Raw genomic sequence first — 24,455 nt, 5'->3', positions numbered from 1 at the left:
CATACATGTTTGGATACATAAATGATGATCCTATTGTCAGACTGAGAGTCTTTTGGCTTTCTGTAGTACTCTTGCCACAAAACTGATGAAGGACTTCTCTGAGCTAACTGTTATTTGCATTCTGTCTGCCCATATTGCACATATTTGACTACCACTTGCAAAATAATGTAATATAAATGGCTTACTCTAAGCTTCATCTTTTTCAGGAAAACAATGCACTTTTAGGAACTTTGATTCTGAGATATATGCATAAAATTATTGGGAGCTCTACCTTATGCACTAGGCGAGCACTGACCACATGTACATTTCAGTCTGGACTGTAAGTTTTTATTGCATTTGTTGAGATCTAAATCTTAACTGCCAGAGTATTTTGTCTTAGATACCACTCACAATTTTATCTCTCATAGAAGACTCAGTTCTCTGTTACTTCAGAAATTTGACCAGTTTGTCACTGAAAGAAAGAAAACAGAACCAAGTCCTGAAAATAAAGTCGATCTTCTTATGCATGTAGTGACTAGTTGCAGCTTGTAGAAGCCTGTGTTTGCAAAAGGATAATGCAGCTGAACTTCAGGTTTTTACACTACCATGTACTGTAACATTAAGCTCCAGGTCCCTACAATGATACGCATAGGTACATACACAAAAATCCAGAAATCTAGCTTGGTCCTTTGTTCTGAATGGCACAGAAAATCCAGTCTTGGTAACCCTTATTTAGATAAATAACTTGATAATTAACCAGATAATTAATCCATTAAAACCGGAATGCCTTAGACCAGTCAGCCATTCTAACCCTTCTGCAAACATTGATACAATTTTCTTCTATCCAGATTTGGAAGTGTAACTGTGAATGGACAGGTAGCTGCTGTAAATAACTGGTTGGATGACTGGGCTCAGAGAGTAGTGGTTAATGGGTCATTCTCTACCTTGAGGTCACAAGCAGACCACAGGTGTCTACTCTGAGATCTGTCCTGTTTAACATCTTTACCAGTGACTTGAGGAGGCAGTGCAGTGGACTCTCATGAAATTTGCAGGGGACATCAAACAGAGGGGTGGAGAGGAAAGGGGCAATTGTTGTGCTCAAGGGCAGGGCTGCAATCTAGAGGGACCTAGAAAGGCTGAAGGAATGGGACAACAGGACATAGGACAACAGGAATCTTATAAAGTTCAACAAGGACAAATATAAAATCCTGCACCAGTCAAGGAAGAAGTCTTTGCAAGAATACCGACAGAGCTACAGTTCTGGGGAAAAGGACATGGGGGTCCTGGTAGGCAGCACACTCAACATGAGCCAGCAGCATGTTCAAACAGTAAAGGTTGCCAACAGCATTGTTGGATGTAACGACAGGAGCACAGCCAGTAGCAAGAGGGAAAAGATTATTCCCCTTTACTTGACACTCATTAGATCACATGTAGAATACTGCATCCCGTTTTGGGACCCAGTAAAAGACATTGATAAACTGGAGCAGGTCCAGCAGACTGCTGCTCTAAGGCAGATGCTCCAATCCTTTAATTATTTCAGTTGCCCTTTACTAGACTTGTCCAGTATGTCTATGTGTCTCCTAAACTGGGAGGCCCAGAGCTGGACACAGTACGCCAGACGTGGCCACACCACTGAGAGGAAGGGAAGGATCACTTCCCTCATCCTGCTGCCTACGCTTTTCCAAACACAGCCTAGGGTGCTCTTGGCCTTCTTTGCCACAGGGTACATTGCTGGCTCATGATCAGCTTGTTCACAAAAGCCTCCAAGTCCTTTTCAACAAGGCTACTTTCCAGCCAGTCCTACCCCAGCTTGTACTAGTTTAATCCTCACCAAGAGCAGGACTTGGCATTTTCCTTTGCTGAACAACAGGAGATTTCTATTGGTACGTTTTTCCAGACTGTCAAGGTGTCTCTGAATGGCAGCACAACCATCCCATGTATCAGCTACTCCTCCCAGTTTTGTGTCATCTGCAAACTTGCTGAGGGTGCAGTCTATCACATCATTCATGTTGTTAATGAAGATGTTAAAAGATGTTGGTCTCAGTATGCACCACAGGGTGCACTAGTAGTAACTGCCATCCAGCTGGACTTCATAGCACTGATTACACCCTTTTGAGCACATGTAGTTCTGACAGTTGTCAATCCACCTCACTGTCCACTTACCTAGTCTCTACTTCTTGAGTTTATGAATGTAGATGTTACAGGAGACAGCATTGAAAGTCTTGCTGTCTTTCCTTTACTTATTGAGCTTGTCATTCCATTGCAGAGGCTATGAGGTTCTTGGGCATGATTTTCCCCTTCACAAATATGTGCTGACTACTCCTAATCATCTTGTTCTTACTAAGTCTGGAAATGGCTTCCATGACTATGTGCCCTCACACCTTCCCAGGGACTGAGGTGACGTGATCACCCTGCAGTTCCCCAGATCCTGCTCCTTGCCCTGCTTGATATTAGGAGTGACATTGGCTTCCTTCCCATCCTCAGGAACCTCTCCTGACCACCAGGATCTTCCAAAGATGATCAAGAGTCCTATCTCAATGACATGAGCCCTTTTTGAGCTCTCATGGATGTCTTCCATCAGGTCCCAAGGACTTGCATACTTTCAACTGGTTTCAGTGTTCCCTCACTCAGTTTTCCTCAATGGAGGGTAAATCTTCATTGCTCCAGAGTTTCCTAGTGGGCTCAGAGACTCAGTTTCCTGAAGGGAAATCTTACCTGTAAAAAGCAAGGCACCTTGGCTGTTTCCATGCCCCTGGCACCAGGTTTGTTGCCCCATTCAGTAGCAGGCCTGTGTTTTCTATAGTCGTCTTTTTGCTGCTGGTATACCTGTAGAAGCCCTTCTTGTTGCTTTTCACATTCCTTACTAAATTTAATTCCACATGGGCTTTGGCTTTACTGACCTCATTACTGTACTCTCAGACAATATTTCTGCCATGTCACCTGAGCCTGTTTCCGCCTCTTGCATGCTTCCTTTTACTGTTTGAGTTTAGTCATATGAAATATCACCAGAGTTGAATCAGAGCTTGGATTCCACACTGGTTTATGTTCTGAAACTGTTATGCAGTAAACTGCAGTTATGGGCTATTCAGAATATCCACACAACATAGCTAGTGCTTATAGGAAATTTTGAAGCATGTCTTGGAGCAATACACTTTTCTCTCAAGAATGATCAACTTACTCTTTAGCAGGAAGCACAAAATTAAAATTACTTCTAGGTGGGTTCTGTTCTTGAGTTAGGTAATGTATATCACTTGTAAGAAAGGAAGTAGATATAAAATGTGATGAGCAATGACCATGCAATATAATGCCTTCTTAGTCACTGACCACCAAAAAAGTACAGAGAAAGTCAAAAGCTATATTCAACTTTCCAAAGGAACAGTCATACATCCTGCCTATGTATGGAACTGTGATTTCACAGTTCAGAGAAAGATATGTCAAAAATAGGACTGGAAGTTAATGATACCTGAGCTGTAAGTTATGAACTATAAATAATGATACCTGAGTTATAGGCTACTATGGTAGGAGCTGATCACAGCAAAAAGTGGGTTCAGTGGCAGCAGTGGAGGTAGACCCAGAGTCATAAGCCCCTGGAGATTCCTAAGCATAGAATGAACTGGCTAAAGCCCAGTTTTGTTAATATTCTATCTATCTTCTGGACTGAAGATGAAGCAAAAGACCATGAATGACAGTGTAGTTTAAATTAAAATGTCATCACTGAATCACTGTTACCAGCTTCAGGCTTCCATCAATCGAATGTTTGGAATGAAACACACTTGAGCGTCTCCAGAAAATCCTGGTTTCTGGTTCCTGGTTCCTCTCAGAACCCCTCAGAAAAACTTGTTTCAGAACCTAGTTCTTCTCATATTGGGCTGTAAGACAGATATTAATTTAAAATACTGCAATTCTTTGGCAGGGCACATTCAGCACTTTCTGTTGCTTTTTCCAAGGCTTTCTTACCAGAATGTATCCTGAATAACACCTCTGTTGTTTCACACTCATCATATGCAAATACATTAAAATTAGGGTTTGCCCATTTTACTCAATCTTTGTGAGAATTCTACCTTCACTCTACTCTCTGCAATGTCTGAGACTTTCCATATTAGGGAACAGGAGCTACTAGAGGTGGAAAGATTATATTTATAGAATTCAGCACAGTTCAAATTTCTAGCTAATTTTGTTGAGTTTTAAACCTGTTGTAATTCCAAGTGGGAAAAAATTGTTTCGTAACCTAGAAATAGTGGTGGTAAATAGACATCCTCTCTTAAATAGCTAACATTAATGACATCTGAAATAAAGCAATCAGATTTCACCAGACTGTACAATTCACTGTCTTTCTAGCCAAAGCACACTGCGTAAACTGGCAAAGCTACTGCAGGAATTTGGTCAAAGGTGAGATACTACAAGAAAAACCAAACCAATCCACAGATCACACACCAAAGGAAAGGGGAAGAAATCACAGCCAAAGAGACAGGCAGCCTCCAAAACAAGTGTTTGATTTGGAAATTAACATGTTAGAATAAGAAATAAGTTCTTTGAAACCCTTTGAATATCCCAAATGTAAATATTGCAATCAAATCTTCCCTTTCACTGCTTATTTATTGAAATGGCAGCTTGCAGCTGAAATCTATATTTGTGTCTGTGTTCACCTGCTTGAACCAAACACGCCAAGGCTATTATGCACACAGCATAAATCACTGTATTCTGCTAACTACTCCTAGCCATGTAAAGCAGTATTTCTCATTCTCTCCAGTCATCCATTCACTTTTGTAGCAAGGAGCAGTAGTTCAGTACCTAACCTGGATCATCAGTATCAGGCATTGTCCTTAACATATAAGAAATAAATCACAGTTGAAACATTTCTATTAAATAGATGCTTGTTAGCAGGTGCTATCAGAAGTACCTGGAATACCTGGAATTAGCAGTTTTTACTCAGCAGCTGCTGCATAGAACACACATTGAGTTACACACCTACAGTACAAGGCTGTGGGAAATCTGTGGACGCGCACGGCAGTTCCAAAACAGATGTATATGATTTAAACACTCAGGAGACCACTAGCACTTCTTTCAAGAAATTCCTTGTGTTGCATTGTCTACAGCTGAGCCAGAGCAACATAGAAAGGAGTGTTTCAGTACGGCCATTCTCAGCAGAGCAGGTCCTTCAAACACCATTTAGTGGCAAATGCAAGCACAATTGAGATTTTAAGTTCTGTTCAGACTATGGAAGCAACTGCTTACCTAGTGTGACTAGGATGCCTTCAGAGAGGAAATGAAGACAGCCATTATAACGCTATATCCACGCCAGCTGGTTTCCCCTTTTGAGGCCTCAAAAAAGGCCAAATAAAATCTTCTATTGCCTGGTAGAGTAGCTTAGCAAACATGTAGTTTATTGTCCAAGGGAATTAGGATGTAATTGCCATTACACAGAAAAAGAATCCATTTAGAAAAGTGACAAAATGGAACAAATTTACTAAATCAGGTTTGTTCAACTGGTGTTATCTATCTCTTCAACTACTTATACAGATGACCCTGGCTGAACTCAACTGATTTTCTATAGTAAATTAACTATGTTTTGCATGGAAAGGCATTTTATCAACTATGAAATTAGGCTCAGCTCCACATTAAAAACATGCACAACAGCTGGTAACAGCCTGAAGACTCCTCTGAAAGATACACAGTGACTTGTTCAATTTAGACTCAAGTACAGTTTGATGATGTCCAAATGTTGTCTGGTACAAGAGGATACAGTGCCATCTAAGTTATCTTTACAAAAAACTGTTCTCCATACAGAGCAGCATTACTGTAATTGTGTTCTGTCTTAGGAAGGAATAGACTGAGCCACCCCTATCACTGCATAATTCAGTGTGATTTCACGTATTTTACACTCAAGGCGCATACAGTAATTACTTGATAGAAACAACCTTTTAAATATACATTCTTGTTTACACTCATTAAGTTGGTTCATTGTGAAGAGAAGTGCAGGCTAGCTGCTTGTATGAATCACACCAGCTGATCAACATCTAATGAAAGTCAGTAATTCAGGATTTCTCCATTAAACTCAGCAGGTCATGAGTGCAAAGTTTATGTCAATAGCTTAATGACAGTCATTCTGTGTACAGAGAGCCAAGGAAAGAGACAAATATTTACTTTATGTAAACTATTGCTGAGCATGTTACTTAGTGCAAGAAAGCGCTGTTCAGCTTGGCTAATAATAAAACCCAGATGTCAATGAGAAATTTGTAAAGCTTCTTTTAGAGCATATAAACATAATACAAACTGCAGAACCACATACATTTAAACATCTTTTTTAAAAAATATATATATATATTTAAAGGCATGCACTGATTTGAATGCCAAGAACTGAAAAACTCTGATAACTGCCTAGGTAGCCTGAAAGAATAAATATGACTTCTGCAAGAGGCTAGAACAAGTCATAGGGAGGACTCTATCATTCACACTTCAGCAGGTTTAGCATTCAGATTTTATAACTTTAGTTCTGTCCACAATCTGGGTACCAGCATGTTCAGGACTGTGTTCTGAGCACCTTCTGTTCACTAACTTAATTTGTGGTTGAAGATGCAAAGCAACATGGAAAAAGCAGCCAGGGTAATCAATGTAAATCAAGATACATTATCAGGTGTAATTAAAGGCCAAACACATGCATCACAAGGCAATACCAGATAGAATAAGACAGACTACACTTTTATGTACAGATAGATACATGCTTAATTGTCATTTGAACAAAGGAAAAGTGATGAAATAATTTATTAAGACATCAACATATCTTTAACCCTCCCACACAAACCCAAGTAGAATAGGATACTGTATTTGCACCGTTTTCATGAACACAGGAGAAAAACTGCAAAAGCGCTCCATAGTTCAGGTAATACTGTATCTGGGTGAAGAGGAAGAAGGCATATTATTCCTTATGTTTTTGTACATGTGCAGTGCTAGCTGCAGTGAAAGGAACTAAAATCTTCCAAGGGAGTTAGTAAAAATTCAGGATTCTAACTCACAGGAACTGCTGAGATTTCTGAACTCCTGTTCAGTTTCACTCTAAAGCAAGATCCGGTATTTCTTAAGAGTTTTGGTGAAACAATGACCAAATTCCATCAATTTGCAGAACATGCAACAGAACTGTAAAATTCTGAATGAAATATTTGCAATTTTTTTTTTACATTCTGTCACAACACATAGCTTGATGTACAAATTACATAACAGATATCAAACTTAATTTTAACAAACTAAACAGATGTCATTTTGATCAAGTACGTGTTTCAGCTGGTTCTGTGAGTTAGGAACTCATGATTTTAAATATAAGATTTTAAATACTCTCTTTTATTGTCTGTCCCATTTTACAATGGAAGCAGTAGGCAGACATTTTAGGACTTGGAAATGAAAGCAACACTTCTACTGAAACAAAAGTCCCACATCACACAAGTTCACTAAAAAGTTAAACTAAGACCCAGAAGTTCTCAAACTATTTCAGACTGCCATCTGAATTTTCCCCTTACACTTTCTCACCATTCTTTCAGTTTGTTTCCTCTTTCTTTGTAGGAACTGTCCATAAGTGTATGATTTCCTCAAGAAGAACAAGACTTGGTCAAAACACTTTTCCTGATAAGAAACTTATCAAAATTTTCTGACTGATCTTTCTAATATCTTTCACAAAGACATGGGAGACCTCAAGCCCTTTGCATGGAGGGCTGCTGAGGCTTTTGTTTTTATCTGCATCCTTCACCCTTCTCCACAATTTGGTGCTTCCCTGGGAAAAACAGGAAGACTAACTATAAGTGCCTAATTGCATACCAGTAAGCAAATTCACTAGACCTCATTGAAGAGGTCTGATTGGTGAAAGCAAAGATAACAAACTTTTCTCCCCTAAACTATCTGAGGGTCACTGCTTTGTCTACAGGTTTGTCTGCAGGTTTCCTCAGTGAATGATTTAATCCATGAGTAATTTTCTTGACATTATTTAACCAACTGAAGAACATCTTGAGTTTTTTTTCTTCCTTTTGCATATAGCCTGTACAATGGTGCAGCAGAAGGCACCTGCACTGTTCCTCTAAACCCACATTTACTCATTCTGAGTTCCTCTTATATAAAAAGGAATTTAGAGATATAAATATGCACTATGGGGACATGGAGGAGAGGTCAGTTATCAGAAAAGCAGCATAGCAATATTCAGTGGCTGGAGAATCCTGGAAAGCAGTAATCTTAAAGGAGACAGTGACAAAATGGGCACTGGATAAAGCATAACTTTAGCAGCAAAAGGCCTGAATACCAGAGCATCAATTAATCTCCCTGTGTCTCCAAACATTTTCATCTTAAATACACAATTTATTTCTGTGCGCTCTATTACTAAAAGGAACTGTGAGAAAGGAAAAAGAGGTTATTTCTGCAATAGTTAAAACTAAAAGATTTGATGTTACAGGGAGAATTTATATTCATGTATTTGCAGCACCAGAAAGAAAGGAAGATGATTTCTATTTATAGCACTCAACAACTGATTTCAGCAGATGAAAACATTTAAACCAAGCATCAGGAAAATATTGCTTATAACATAGTTTGATGTTGTGGAATAGAAAGCATGAGATCCCTATTACATCAGGCACTTAAAAATCAGATGTAAAAAAATTTAGTAAACTTTTGGGAACAGGAACTTTTGTATTAACAGACAAATGATTAGGGAAGAATATTAGGCTAGGACAATCATGCAGGAGCACATTCCCAGAAGTCTCCAGTGATCTAAGGAGACTTACATAAGCCCACTTGATCTTCATTCATGGTAAGGTTAGGAGTCCTTCCAGCAGTAATAAGATTCTGCACAGGAAGAATCTGTCCTGTATCAGTAGGGGTTATCTTTCCTGCTTCTAACTTCTGAGTTTCACAGCGTGGGATATTTAAAGAACCAAAGTTTCAGGTAATAGAAATGGGCATAGATCCACCAAGAAAGAAATTGTGTGTCAAATAAATATTTGTTCTTTTTATTACTGTGCTTGTAGTTTTTATGAGCTTCTGTTTATTAACTTTTATGTGTCAAAATTTGGTTCTCTCCTGTCCAGATCTCACTCACTGCACTGTCATTCATCAGCTCAAGAAAAACATTTTTACCTGCTGCAACAGATATATCTCCAATGTATATGCAATATATTGTATTTCGGTCACTATTCAGACATACATTAACATTTTCCTTATTCTAATGGCTGCTTCCAGTTTGCTTCCTTAATTAATTATCTGTAATACAGCATACATATTTCTTGCCTGCACTTACAGCATTTGTTAGTGATAACTAATATGTGGCTTTTTCTCCTACTGAAATAACTACCTAGATCTCTGACTCTTAGATGCGCTGCCTATTCTATGGCAGTGTCAGTTAAAAAGGCAAACACCAGCCTGAGTAACATTAAAGTCTTCATGTGCAATACCTACTTCCCTTCATTAATTTCTAATACTCCTATCACATAGTTGTCTAGGGGTCATTTACATAACAAATTCAGACTATTTTCAATAGGATAGTAAAAAACCTCTTTTTGACATAAGTATCATTGCTCAGTGGAAAACTACTATATGAAGCTTTTTCACTTTTCTCAAAATTACATGTAAACTTTTAAATCACTGTTCTGTCTCTGAAGTTAAATTTGAGGGTATGTCTTCCAGAGATGCTGAGGGATTTGGCTCTGTTACAAGAACATATGATCTGCAGTTACAGAAAGGCTTTTCACTGAAAGTCCATAAAGGCTAGGTTGCTAAAACTAAACATTTAACTCAAGAGATCTGAAAATCACAATTTGCTCAGACACTTACTGGGAGAAATCTCTAAGCACCGGAACAAGCATCAATCTGTGTCTTTGCACTCACACCATGCCTGGCACATTCCTAATATCTCCAGAATGACACGTACATCTATCCTAATTGCTCTCTGCTACCTTTCTCTGACGTGATACACAACCCCCCATTCGGTATTCTCCATTTCTTTGAAGTACTTTCTGTTCATTATTACACTCTGAAGAAATATTGAGAGCAGCATTATCCTTACAACTGGGGAACCAAATTATTTATTTTCCCTTTTCCAGAATGAATGGCAATTTAAGCTCTTAACTTGCAGCAGCTTCCCTATATGAAATGAAGAACAGTAAGTACATTAAACATAGGAACTGCTAATGTAGATTCTCTTTCCATATTAGGAAAGCATATCTTAATATTAACTCTCACTTTCAATTTATAGATGTGATTTGGAGGAGTCTTACCTTCTATGATCTGAGCTGCTGAACCAGCATGGATTGACAAGCCAAAGAGCAGTAGCAGCAAGTCCCAGGTCCACCAGGCATGCCTGGAGCAGGTGTGCCAAAAAAAAAAAAGAGGGGAGTGGGAAAGAATGAGACCAAAGAGTGTAATACAGAAGCATAAGGGGAAAAGAAGAAAAAGTAAAATTTAGAAGTGAGAGTTCTTACCATGAGAGCATTTTTTGAAAGTCAGTTGAAAGACCTCAAGTGAGGAAAAAGTTCAGTGCACATGAGTTTTATGCTTATAAAAATAAGAAGTTAATAAAAACTGGAGCCTGCTGTTTCTCCTCCAACGTTCAGACACAAGTGGAACAAAGGCAGCTCTCAGGCTCTCTGTGTGACTCACTGCAATTCAGTGCTCCAGCTCTGAAATCTGACTCCGTGTAGACTTTCCTGTCAGACCACTGCTGAAAACTTTCTACTTTATTTATCGATGGACACCGCTTACTGCTGTACATCATCCCAACGTTGTCATTATCCAGTCTTGTCTTTAACTACTGTATGCCCCAACAGATAGTAGCATAGCTTCTCCAGCTTCCCCTTCTCCCCCCCACCCACTCAAAACCTCCACTTATTCATCCAATAAAACATGACCTCCAACATCCTTCCATTCAGCATTATATAGCCAATGATATGCATTCTTATATGGAATAGGACATTTCTCTGGCCATTTTAACCAAAGTTTAACAGAAGCAAGTTTTGAGATATGAGGAGGGCAGAGCAGTCACAGTTAAATTGAAAGATACACTTGGAGCCGTACTGTCATAGTTTTTCTGTCACCTACAGAGACATTTAAAACCACACCCTTTTCACTGAAAAATTCTGTAATACTCCTATTTACAAAGATTTACACCCTGCATGTAAATTAAGAGTGTGTATCTACCTCAGCAGCTGTACATATATGTGTCTGCTATAGAGATCCTGCAGCTAAGCATTTCTAATAGTTTCCATTAAAAGTGTTATTTCACCCCTCCCTTCTAACTTCATGAAAAGCCTTTTTTCCACATGTAGTTCTTCAAAGCCAATTCTTGCTCAAGGAAGAATTTTTGGAAGAATAAGCTTGAAATTAATCAAGCAATTTTTAAATCATGAGATTTTTAACAAAGACTGCAATTGTCACTTTTTGACTGGGCAGGAGGGAGCCTGGAAAGCATTGCATGTGGAAAGAGATCACTGGGCTCTTGGTAGATATAGACTGGATGGTGCTGAAGATTGCTTTAGGAGATTCAAAACTAAAAACATAGAATGGGGTGTGGGGGACAGACAGGAGTAGTTTTTTGAAATAATTAGAAGACAATCTCAAGCAATAAACAGAATTAAGACTTTCATTGTACCCAATGCTTGTAACAAAATGCTTGACTTTGGGGGTTTTGCATTGTTGACTATTTTTTTTTGGTTTGTTATTTGGGGGGCATTTTTGGTTGTTGTTTTTTGTTGTGGTTTTTTTTTTTTTTAATTAAATAAGGAAATAGAGATGTTAAGTCTTGATTCTGCTCCAGACTTCCCTTTTAGGTTAGAAACCACAACAGGTCAGGTCTCTTCAGGTATATTTGTAGCTGAGCCACAGAACAGCATTATTCACTCTCCACCTTCTGCTTAATGATAAAGAAGCAAGAGGTCAAACTATCTTTCAATCAGGTTTCTTAGTATAAACACACACTCTTTTATCTTCTTCAGAGGATGAAGGACCTCCCTTTTTCTGTTCCATAGTACTATATCAGGGCTAAAAAAAGTTTCATCATTCACCTTTTCTACATGAGGATGTCAGCTCTTTCCTTTCTCTCCCCCTAAAGTTTCTCCATTGCTATTACCACCAGCAGCTCTGCTTATAGGAACAGTGTTTGCAGCATTTGTGCAAATCATATACCAAAAGCATTTCTTTTATGCCTTTATTTAGGTATATATATCTATATATTTATAACTAGGTATGTTATCCCAGGAGAAAATACTGTTTTTTTAAGCATTCTTGTAAAGTGTATGTATTTACAAGCCTGGCTCACTTCCATTTTTTTCAGGTAATCTTTGGCAATAACTATCAAGACCCATTATTAGTGCTGTCAAATTACTTTTTAACTCAGTTCCTTCTTTCAATTGTAATTTTTCTGTCTCTTTATACATAAAATGTCAGAGGCTTACCTGTATAATGCTTCCTGTTGCAGTATAGTTTTTGTCTGGTATATATGGCCAAAACATACATTTGCTTTGATGCCTTACAGTAGACTAACATATTTAAGAGACAAATGTATGATCAAACTCCAGATTTATAAAATTTAAATGACTATTTATTAAGGACTTTTACAATATAAGCTGAAAATATTTAATTAAAAAATAACATATCTTCTATTGTTTATAAATTGATGGATTTTTCCTCTGATTTTAGAAAACCCATAGAAAAAGGGAAGTAATATCTCTCCTTCTCCCATAGGTAATACACTGTTCATGCAGATGATCTCATGAAATGCTGATGAGAGAGCCTTTAGTTTCTGCTGGATATTTTAACATGGATGTCTGGCCAATGCTGAATATTTTTAGTGCTACTGGATAAAGGAAAACAAGGCAAAGCATGTTCTTGACCTCTGCATTCCATTATTTTTTAAATGGACGGCAGTGGAGGAATCTCTAAATATAGTTTATCACCCCCACTCCTGTAGGGCCTTGAGATTTATCGAGTATCTAGTGTTCATTTGTAGTCCTAAAATTACAGAATATTAACAGGCTCTCTGTATCTGCTACATGCTCCCCACAAGGGCAGTGACATTTGTACACATCCACTCAGTTTTAACTTTGCTGTTTGTCTCTTCCTTTTCAAACACAGCAGGACCTCTCTGAAATAAGACATAAGTGCTTTCCTTCAGTACTGTCTCCAGCTGTCTTCAACTAAGCTGGAGCTTTCCTGCTGGTTAAAAATCTCCATTTTCCAGGCAGAAGTTTTGTTTACTTTCCTCAGCTCTGTCAACTGATTGCATTCCTAAGATTTGAAATGGCAGACTACAATTCTGCTGTTGCAGTTGTTACTCATTCACTGAGTTAGTCTGGCTGGGTGTTCTTATATTTCTGATTATCTCTGTGTTAAGAAGTTTATTTTTCCCCTCCTGGATGCAACACTAATTTCTTTGCACATTTCTAGCCTCTATAATGATAGGATTTAAGAATCGTAAAAAAATTTTTGTGCAAGATTAGTGTTAGAGAAGCAGTATGCACCAAGGCCTAAGTGAGTTAAGAACCATGCTAGAAAAGAATAAAATATTTCTCTTTTGCTTAGACTTCTCCTGAGCACGTTAAAATGTCTGGCATTCACAATATCCACTGGTAAGGAGGTCCACTGCTCAGTTATGCCTTTCGTAAAGAAGTCTGCTTCTTTGTTTTCGACTTGGGTCCTGCTGAGGTTCTTCAATACCTCCAAGTTCTTGTACTGAATAGCGATCATTGTCCATTCTGTTTTCTCCATGCTCTTTGTGATTTCAGAAGCCTCTTTTATATACCCCTTCCTCTTGTCTGCTTTCTGTACTGCATGTGAACTTGGTTATTTCTTGTACTGCAACCATTCCACACCTCCAGCTATCTTTTCAGCCTTTCTCAGAGTTTCTGTGTTCTAGTACATAATTTTTGATCTTTGGTGGAGTCGTGGGAATCATATCTGTGCATGATGCAAATAATCCCAAGATTTCTCTAGTGACAAAGCAATGTTCTCTGTATTTTTCCTGATGAGAAACACAACTGGTGTACTTCCTTGACTGCAGATGAGATGATGTTTTCGTGAAACTCTTGTAAACTCAATAATTTGCACCTTAGACGTAATTTTATGTGTAATTAGGATTTCTCCTCCCTCTCTTGTTTTTTATAACAGATGGTAGAAATGAATTTCATCTACCATTTTATTCTCCGGTCGTTCACTCTTAGAAGATCCGTTTGTAATTCTTTACAATCTGCCCCTGTTCTTATTAAAAAAACCCCTCATATCATCAGTAAACTTAACTGTTCAGCAGTCACATAACACATTGCCCTCACTGGGTAAGGCAGGCAGTACAAATCTGTAGAATTACAGCAGTGACCTTTCTCTACTACAAGACTCTACATTCTTCACCTTTTTGTCACTCTTTTAACCAATTGTCCATGCACAGACCTCGCTTCTTGTCCCTTGGCTTTCTGAAAAGCAACTGGCAATCATTCTGAGTACATCATTTAAGTGATGGATTGCTGCAGGATATATCAATTAATCCAGAAACCCTGAATGACATTTTAGTTTTGAATAGTATCAGCTAACTGCTTCTAAACAGCTACTTTCACAGTGGTTTTATAATGCATTTTCACAAGCATAACAAATGTTTCAATACTGTTTTTCTACTTTTTCCTCCTTTAAACAAGGAACCTTCAAAAAAGCCCAAAATAAAGTCTATAAATGCTGGTTTTAATATATACTTATGAAGGTATAAGAGTGTATATATTTATGTACCTGCAGACAGACCTGTACCATACCCTACAGAAGGGTAAAAGTTAAGGTCACAGAGGCAAAGAATTCTAGCTTTTTAGTCCTTCATTCCGCATAATTTGAATGTTTCTGCCTCCTCTACCTCTCCCTCACAGTACTATAAAAAGCATTGGAAAAAAAATTAGATCTTTCACACAGCTGGGGCTGGATGACAAAGAAGGCAAAGAAGAATGAGGGACTTGAAGCTTGCAATGGAAACCCTAGGAAGAAAGGAATCTCTCATTAATACTTATATTGGAAAATGATTTTTAAAAAGGAAGAGACCAGGTCTGTTGGGCACACAGATGGGTACGAGGGGAATCAGACTAGTGGGGAGAGTGGATGAATACTACAAAGAAAAGTGGGCAAAAAGGAGAATGAGACTGAGTGAAAATCCTGGGACAGAAAGTTGGGAAGAGGTGAGGACAAAGCTAAGAAGAGCACTGAAAGCAAGTTAGGAAGCAGAAGGAAAGGCAAGTCTGTTACCTGACACTAGGTGGCAAGGAAACCAAGAATAAATGTTTAGACATACATATTTTCCCTCTACAAACTCTGACTCAGTCTTTCTCTAGGCAGCATGACTAGAAGAGGAAAAACGCTGTTATACTTCTATAAGCAAGAATCCATGAAAACTACTAGCAGAGCATGTCTTATGCAATACTCTAATAGTTAGAGTGGTATATGCTGCAAATCAGGATATTTCATTACTTCTGATGGCACATGCAAGAGCCAGTATGCCCCTATTAAATTTTAAGTTTGTGTTCTAAAATGAAAAAACATTAGAGCTATTAACCAATTATTTGACAGGGTCACAAAAATTATTGTTTCCAGAAATGGCTGAATGGTTTCTGATGAAGTTTTTGGTATTGGCATGAGACACAAAGTCAGAATTCAAAATGATCAGTGTTCAGAAACTGAACAAGCAATTGAAATTATTCAATACAGTGTGTGAGACAACTGTAAAAGCAAGTATAAGTAGATGTTCTGCTGGTAATTTAAACCCACTTGCATGTCAACACTGATCCTATTGCTAAATTAAACTAATTTATCATTAGCAGAAGGGTACATAGTTTTAAAGCATATTTAAAAAATAAGTCTTAACTATATTAAGTACATGCATTGCACTGAAAGGCTCCATTCAGACTAAATGTCATACATTCCTTTTATATGAATAAACCCAGAAAGAATTATATGCAGCACTTTTGCTCTCTGTCTCTATGTTCAGCTGAGTTGAAGAAACATTTTCTCCTACACACACACGGCCTACCACAGGGTATAGAAAGTAAAAAGTTTCACCAGAACCCCTCTCCCCATTCTATGCAAACTAACTTGACTCAAATATTTTCCTTTTAAAAATATTTATAGAGCTTGACCCAAGGAGTGACCTCACTGAGTAATTTTTACACTGCCTTGACATAAACTTGTAAAAAGCATGCTCTCCTACATGGGACAAGCCTCTTGTCCCACTTGTTTATATGAAGTAGGGGTTTTCAGAAAAGTAAAATCCTACTTTGTAAGCTGACTACAAGGTCATACAAATGCCTAATCACCATTATATTATTGTCTCAAGTTTCTACTTTGTAAATCATCATGATAACATGGACAGGACTGATAATCCACCTTCACAGGTAAAAGGAGTACAAGTACTTTGCTTAGATAAAGGTTAAAATTCTGGCCTTATTGAAAAAGGTTTTCAAATGCCTACAGTGTAAGGATTTTACCCAACATACTTGCCCTATATGTGCATTTAGATCAAGATTATGATCAGGATGAGACCTCGTATTTATACTGTGTGCATGATGATAGCAAAGAACACAGCAGATCTAGTTGTTACACTCAGGATCTTGTTTATGGGCAAAGACACAGCACACCTCTTAAATTGTAATAAATAAATCCATGAATTTTGGGAGTGATGGGATCCACATCAATAAGCAGGATAAAAGTATCTTTGCCACCAGGATGGCTGATCTGGGAAGAAGGGATATAAACTAGGAATGACAGTGCAGGGACACAGTTAGCAGCAACCCTGTGAGGGAGGGATAGATAGGGTTGATGAGCAAAGGGCATGGGGACATGTGTCAGAAAGGAAACAAAAAATCAGCAAAACAAAGCTTAAGCAGTCACCTCCAGAATTTCCATGTAAGCAAGACAACATTATTGGAAAAACCCAGACCCTTGCTGGAAAATAAGGATTCAGGAGTGCCTCTCTGAAGTGCATGTACACTAATGTACATAATGTATATGTGGAATAAACATGATGAGTTAGAGATCTGTGTGCAGCTGCAGGGCTACAACCTTGTTGGAATCATGGAGACATGGTGGGATCACTTACAGGTCACTCCTGTTGCCAGCAGGTTGAGGGAGGTGCCTCTTCCCCTCTGCTCAGCACTGGTGAGGACACGCCTGGAGTGCCATGTCCAGTTCTGGGCTCCTCAGTTCAAGAGACACATGGACATACTGGAGAAAGTCCAATGAAGAGCCTCGAAGATGATGAAGGGGCTGAAGCATCTCTCTTATGAGGAGGCCTGAGAGATCTGAGACTGTTCAGCCTGGAAAAGAGAAGACTCAGGGAGGGATCTTGTCAATATGTATAAATATCTGAAGTGAGGGTGCAAAGAGGACGAAGCCGGACTCTTTTCAGTGGTGCCCAGTGACAAGACCAGAGTCAATGGGCACAAACTGAAACACAGGAGGTTCCCTCTGAACATCAAGAAACATTTGTGAGGTGACTGAGCACTGTCACAGGTTGGTCAGGGAGGCTGCTGAGTCTCCATCCTTGGTGATATTCAAAAGCCATCCAGACAGACATAGTCCTGGGCAGCTCACTCCAGCTTCTCCTCAAGCAGGAGGGTTGGACAGGATGACCTCCAGATGTCCTTTCCCATGTCAACCATCTATGACTCTGAGATTGTTAGTATAATGGAATTTTCAACAGTTTAATTAAATGGTCACCATTAGTCTTAATCTAATTATTGCAGAAAAGAAATTAATAATAAAGTAGCTAGAGTACTTATATACAGCAAAAGATGCAATAATACAAATAAAAATTTAACACACACATTTCTTAGCTTCTACCCCTTTTCTGGTGTTATGCTCATCCTTTCACTACTCCTATGGGTCCTAATGTTGGGGGGTTCCCTCTGGTGTTGGCTATGTGGACGAAGTCTTACAAGTTGTCAACATCTGGAGCCATTTACTGGGAGGAATGCTATATTCGTGCTGTTGGTTTCTTCTTCCTCTCCCCTAAGATACATTTGCTTTGAATTTAGGACTTTAAAAAAAATTTAAATAAAATCCAGGACATAAAAAATGAAACTAAGATATAAAGTAAAACTAAGATCTATTCAGAAAAAAAACCCCATTGCATATTAAGCTGAATGTCCAAATAATAGAGGTGGGAGAATAGAAGTTCCTGATCTCATGAAGTTTAACAGGCACAGTTCTCACCAGCCATCAGTGGAAAAATGTCAGTCAAGCAAGGCCACTGTTTATGATGATCTCAGTATGGTGGCTATGTTTTCTGGCAGGCTGATCCAATCATATTTGTACTGCAGAAAATATATTTCTGATGAACACCAAACTTCACTTCCAAAGTGACAAAACCCCATGTTACAGGGAGGCGGCTTTATTTGTCAACACAGAGCAGCAGTGTCACAAAGGTCTTTGAAATAGATTTCTCTTCCCTTTTCAAATCTCCTTTGCCCAACATCTCAGGTGCTATTGTATTACTTAGAGAAAATTAAGGCATCCAACTGCCTTAAAATTGGAAGATATTTGTAATGATTAGGAGAACTAATTATACCTCAAAGCAGGAAAAATCAAAGCATTTTCAAATCATCTTTAAAACAGGCTGTTGGCAAATTATTAAAAATAAAGTCCATACCATCTATTCTTAAGACTAAAGACACATCAACAAATAAAAACTTTCAAGGCAGAAACCACTTAAAATAAAAATGCTAATTTTTATGTCTTAAGTTTCACTTTTCAGTTTACAGAATAGAAATTTTTTTTTTGAGAATAATTTTCTTTAAGATTATCATCTGTCAAAGAACTTGAAAAATAAGGACAGTACATGACCACCTTAGACTAACATCACATTTTAGCAGATAAATGCATTCTTCACTCTTATCCAAGTATGTCTGTTTCTGCTTCATCAGTGTATTTCTGGAAGATACCTTCCAAGTGACAGACTACTTTCATGCAATTTTGTGAACTGTTCTCCGTCTCTTCTCAAAATACAGTAAATTCTGCTTTCCATATTGCCTATCCTCCCATTACCAATTGTGATTTTTCTTCTGATCGCTTTCTGGCTGAGACCTCTAGAATGCCTGTTCAGGGTAAGGCAGCAGAGGTTAAAAATGAAACTCCTCCACAGGTATTGAGCCTGCTAATTAAGGGAGAAGGGGAAAGAAAAGCTAGGCATTTAAGTACCACAAAAAGGAAACACACAATACCAGCATGACAGAAAGTGTGTTTATGCTGCCTGTGACTGTTAAAGGATAGCTACCACCCACAGTTATGAGACAGAAATAAACACATTACCCATGTGCTTGACTCTTTTTCCAAAATTTAAAATACAGTTAGTTATACATCTTAAAAATAAGATGTGGGCAAAATAAGCTTTGAGCAACAACACGATTCACATGTTGTAAGTCTGACTTTTTTTCCACTGTTTTTATTTTAGGAAGAGTTGTTTGGCACACAAACACACTCAATACTGCTTTACAAAAAACTATTCAAAATGAAAAAGAAACCCTCTTCCTCCCTTCACTCCACACCTTAAAAAAATACAGGCCTTCTGACACACCAGCAAGGATTATTCAACACTGCTAGAAGAATTCACACAGGTCAAGACAAGGCTTATAACTAGACATGATTCTTATTAAATGAAATAGTATTTCCAGGAAAATAAAAACAGAGGTAGACATGTTATTTATGTGCCCAAAATCTCTGATATCTATCACCAGTTAGACTGTCTATAGGAATGTACCACATCTACCTACAGAACATGACGCCTTGGTCCTGGGACAGCTATGGCTACAACCTAGACCACTCACGTTTTTTTTCTTTTTTAGAATCACAGAATCATAGAATCATTCAGGTTGGAAAAGACCCTTGGGATCATCAAGCCCAACCATCAGCCCTACTCTACAAAGTTCTCCCCTACACCATATCCCACAACACCACATCCAAATGACCCTTAAACATATCCAGGGATGGTGACTCCACCACCTCCCTGGGCAGCCTATTCCACTGTTTTCAAACACAGGCCCCAGAACCAACCCCAGTAACCATACCAATGCTCCTTAGGCCATCCTCAGTCACAGTTTCAGAGTCCAGAGTGCTCATTCCACACTGCTAGCCAGTAGGTGCTTCTGGGCCACTATCCTACATGCCCCAATAGCATCAGGGATAGTTCCCTCTAGCAGTTGCTCAAGCCTAACTCATCTGCATGAGATCTACCCTGTAACTCCCCAGCACAGCCCTGTGCAGACTGTATTGCTGCATTCTGTTCTGGTGTTGGTACACCAGCGATGCACTGATAGCCACAGGGCTGGACAAGGCAGCAGTAAGAGAACAGGAAACAGAGAAGCCTGGCTATATCCATGTGCGGTGCTTCATATAATGGTGTGTGCATCAGTGCTAAAGGTCTCTGTCAAAACAGACTGTAAGTTGTCATCATCAAACTTAAAATTAAAAGGTTATCTTCACCTGCTAGCTCTTGAAACAACAAAATTTCATCCTCCAAAGGTTTAATCATAGGTTGAAAAGAAGAAATTACCAGTGACCAAAATAGTTCTGTGCCTTAGCCACGTAAAGTAGGTAGTCCTTGAATACACATTTGGATATATGAGTGCATCTGTTTCTCTTACTGTCTTAGATAGATGCAGAGTATTTTCCCTGATTTCCTAGAGACTTACATCCTGTATCTTCTGACTGAACAACTCACATCCTGCAGTTGCTGCTTCCCACTACACCTTCTGCCTGTTCTGCTGTGCTGCAGCAGCTGATCTGAGCAGTACACATACACCGATGGACACACATACATTCAGAACAGACACAGAGTTCAGTTCTACTGCCTTCATATCAGTAGGAGCACTAGCCTAGGGGGAGGGAGAATCTCATTCCTACACAAGCCATGCAAACTACTATAGGCATAGGAAATTTCTGTCTTTGACAGCTCTACTCTCTCCATGTTTGCTGACGTTAGCCAAAAGATTCTAAATTGTCTTGCCTGTCCATCAAGAATCCCACTACCTATAATTGTTGTGGTTGTTGTTAGTAAATCAGCTTAAGTGTTCATTCTTTTTTTTAATCCCTATGCTGATGCGATGCAATGAGCTTCACCTTATTCATGGGTTAAAAACAAGCAACTGTAAAAGCTTAGCTTGCATTTTGATGTTACGATTCTTTCTGCCAGTGCATTGTTTACTTCCTAAAAAATAAACTCTAAAAAATTACTTAGAAATACTAAATGAATTAATGTCATGCCAACATCCTCCATATGGCTTTTTAGGTCTATTTATCTACAAGATTCTTAATCATTATTTCCTTCCTTGCTCAATACTCAAATTAGGCAGTGCTAACTCACTCAGCATCTATTTTATCCCTGCCTGACACACAGTCTTGCATTACCTGAACACTTAACAGACTGTTCTGAATACCCTGACATATTTCATTGCTTCAGAAACCAGATGAACAATGAACCTCCTGTGGTCCTGAGTTCCACTCCCCTTACCCACTCCATCACTGTCTCACCTAAGTATTTTTTTCTGCCAGCTCCCAGTCCCTGCCTGTCTCTCCATGTTCTCATGGACTATAAACTCAGTTTCTGCCCCATTTCATTCCTTTCAACCCTTTTCTCCACTACACTACCCAGTCCTATTGTCTCAGAGACTCATCTCTTTTCCTCTGATCATTGAAAACAGATGATGCCCTCCTTCATGCAGTGAGGCTTCAGAAAAGTAAGCCATATCAGGAGTCTAGTCCTTCTGCTCTTAGTTCTAATGCAGTCCTGGAGTCTGCTTGGAGTAACAAGCCAAGAACAGACAGAGACTTTCAATATTTTAGCCATTCAGTTTCACTAAGGGTGTGCAAAAGTTAGTTTCTAACAGCTTAAAGTTTGCATAGCTTATTAAGACTTTCCTGATGTTTTATCAGACATTGTTGAATTATTTTAAGCTTTCCACATAACACAACCTAAGGCAGACAACCTGGGTAGGAAACTGTAGTAGCTAATTAGTCAAAGCTTAGTGAAATATGAATCTTTTAAAGGCATAAGCCAATATTATGAATGCTGAGTGCTTCAACAAGCAGTTCTTGGCACACAAACAGCACATCCCTAAAGCCTTCTAGAAATCTAGTCAGCTCTCAGGTGGAAAAAAAATATTGTCATTCATTTTCAGTGTTTTCTTTTTATCGGTTTTAAATTAACATGCTTCAAGTTTCCACTTGTGTTTGCATGATAGGACTGAATTAACAAAACACCTGAAATAAACCTACCATACAGAGTTACACCTGCTAGCGTGGTGCCCTCTGTGATACTGATACATGCTACTGTGGTATAAATTGGGTGCTGGTATATTAGCTGTCAGTCACTGCTCAAGACATCAAACATGAATTACTTACCTATAACACATATGAAAAAAAGCCAATCTTTTCATACTGTTGCCTAGACAAAGCAGCTGATGACACTCCTATTTTTACCATCCCTGAAGTGTATGTATAGACCTTTTACTTGGGTTTCAGGGTTTTCTTCTAACTGCCTTGCTCAGCTGGAGCAGCCACAAACCTCAGTTCTTCCGCAACAATTGTGCAAAACCCACTTCTTTGATGTACTGGTTACACAAAAACACCAACAAAAAGAAAAGGAAAAGCCTTCAAATTATATGCTTTGCAAAGAGGAAGTCAGAGGGAAAAATGTATTTTTGCACGTTACTCTTACTTCAGTCAAGATCATGCATGAGATTATGCACTGTTGAGCAACAGAGGAAGAGAGAAGAGGTATTTCTCTTTCTGTCTTCCAAGACTGAAGGAAATCTCAACCTTTTTAAAAATTAAAGAGCAGTTTAAAGTGATACATGTAACAAATAATCAAACAAAACCAGCAGGATATATTTTCAAGAAAAGCTAAATCTAAGTTTCTGAATGTTAGTTGCAAGAGAAAGGAGGAGGAGAAGCAGCTCTTAGATTCTGGATTTTCCAAAAATAAAGCATGGGAGTTACTTGTAGTTTCTCTCATCCTCTGTGTTTTTGACTCAGACTGCCTAGAACAGTTCTGCTTCTTGGAAAAAACCAAAACAAACAGCAAAATCCAGACTTACTTAACAATCACATTTTCTAACTAGAGCAACAAAATGCTACTTTTCCAGACTTTCATCCTTCTTAGTCTTGCATGCCCAGCTTCTACATTTTCTTAAGTATTGCCAAAAAACCTGAGCAGTACATATCAACCAGTTAAACCGGCGATGGCAGTGATAGCAGTATGAGAGGTGCCCAGACTAGAAGTGGGATTTTACAAGAGTAGTTAAGGATTTAGTTCATGACAATTTTGATAGCTGGTAATACACCAGCAAAGAAAAAAATCCTGTTTGGATTTTCGTCACAGAGGTGAACTTGCAAAAAGCAGAAAAAAGCTACATTTTAAATTTAAAACAGTGCATTTAGTAAGGTGTGACCAATATGCAACTGATAGAGAGCCTATGCAGATTTATGAAGTCCTTCCACAGATCAAGGCTACATGCTGATCACAGAGCTTCTGCTCTGTTACTCAGGAATTTTCTCATCTTTCCTTTAGAAGTGCTACAAACAGGAGGAGAGAGGGCACTAAATAAGTCAATTCCTGGCTATGGTAGCTGCTGCCGCAGAGCACAGGGATTGTTTCTATTAAAGTTTGTGTTGACAGAGGTGACTTCTCAAAAAATACCTGAAGTTTTGCATTCTGCTTTGTTATTGTTACTAGCCCTGATGCTAGCATATATGAAAATGGGATTTTACAAGTACTTGTTTGCACATCTGGATGGTAGTTGTCCTAATAAAGAAACTGGTGTTTCCTTGGCTCCAAGAAAGTGTAAACAAAGGAGAAATGGAAAAAACAAGTAAGATTAACAAAGGGTTCTTTTAGCAGAGATTCATTTCAGCTTTCCTGCAGCATTATAATCCAATGCAGATGTTCGTTTGCCTCATTCTTGGCAGCTGTGTTAGATGGACTTCCTCTCCTCAGTAACATTTTCTCAGGGATTTATTATCCCTTTGTTAGTCTGCCCTTAATTTGCTCATTCCTTTCATGTGACAGTGAAAACCTAAAATGGTGAGAAATCAAGTTAAAATATGAAAGAACTACAAGACAATAGTAACACTATGTAAAAGTAAATATAGTATTTAGGTGATTGAAATGCAAACAATGATCTCTGCTTGTGTTTAATCATTTCTGATAGTAGTAATGGCTCTTATTTATTAAGTCAAAACAAACCAAATAATTATATAAGAAAATAAGAGAGATGTAACAGTAATAATAAACCTAATGGCATGGTCAAGGTTTACACTTAGTAATAAATTTATACAAATATGCTTTATCAAATTTTTTTTAAAAATAGCCTAATGCATTAGGCTCTCAGATAAATGATTTTTACTCAGAACATGAGTATGTCTAGACAAAGAAGGACGATTAGGGTCTGCTCACCTCAAAATTTCCTGCATAACATTGACACCTGACCTATTGCTAA

At 38.4% G+C, this 24,455-nt stretch overlaps 1 protein-coding gene across 2 annotated transcripts in view; it reads right to left on the bottom strand.

Annotated features, from left to right (window-relative positions):
• The window catches only part of COL15A1 (collagen type XV alpha 1 chain), a 157,461-nt gene extending 146,901 nt beyond the window's left edge, over positions 1-10,560 (bottom strand). For both annotated transcript variants that reach the window (XM_074870184.1, XM_074870193.1), the window contains exons 1-2: positions 10,431-10,560; positions 10,227-10,309 (exon numbers count right to left, since the gene is read on the bottom strand). In XM_074870184.1, coding sequence (XP_074726285.1) covers positions 10,227-10,309; positions 10,431-10,441 — 94 coding nt within the window. In that variant the 5' untranslated portion in view covers positions 10,442-10,560. The remainder of the gene's footprint in view (positions 1-10,226; positions 10,310-10,430) is intronic.
• Positions 10,561-24,455: the final 13,895 nt, after the last annotated feature.

The sequence above is a fragment of the Strix uralensis genome, chromosome 1 (assembly GCF_047716275.1).
Source record: "Strix uralensis isolate ZFMK-TIS-50842 chromosome 1, bStrUra1, whole genome shotgun sequence".
NCBI classification, from domain to species: Eukaryota; Metazoa; Chordata; class Aves; order Strigiformes; family Strigidae; genus Strix; species Strix uralensis.
This window is presented reverse-complemented; position numbering and strand designations above follow the sequence as displayed.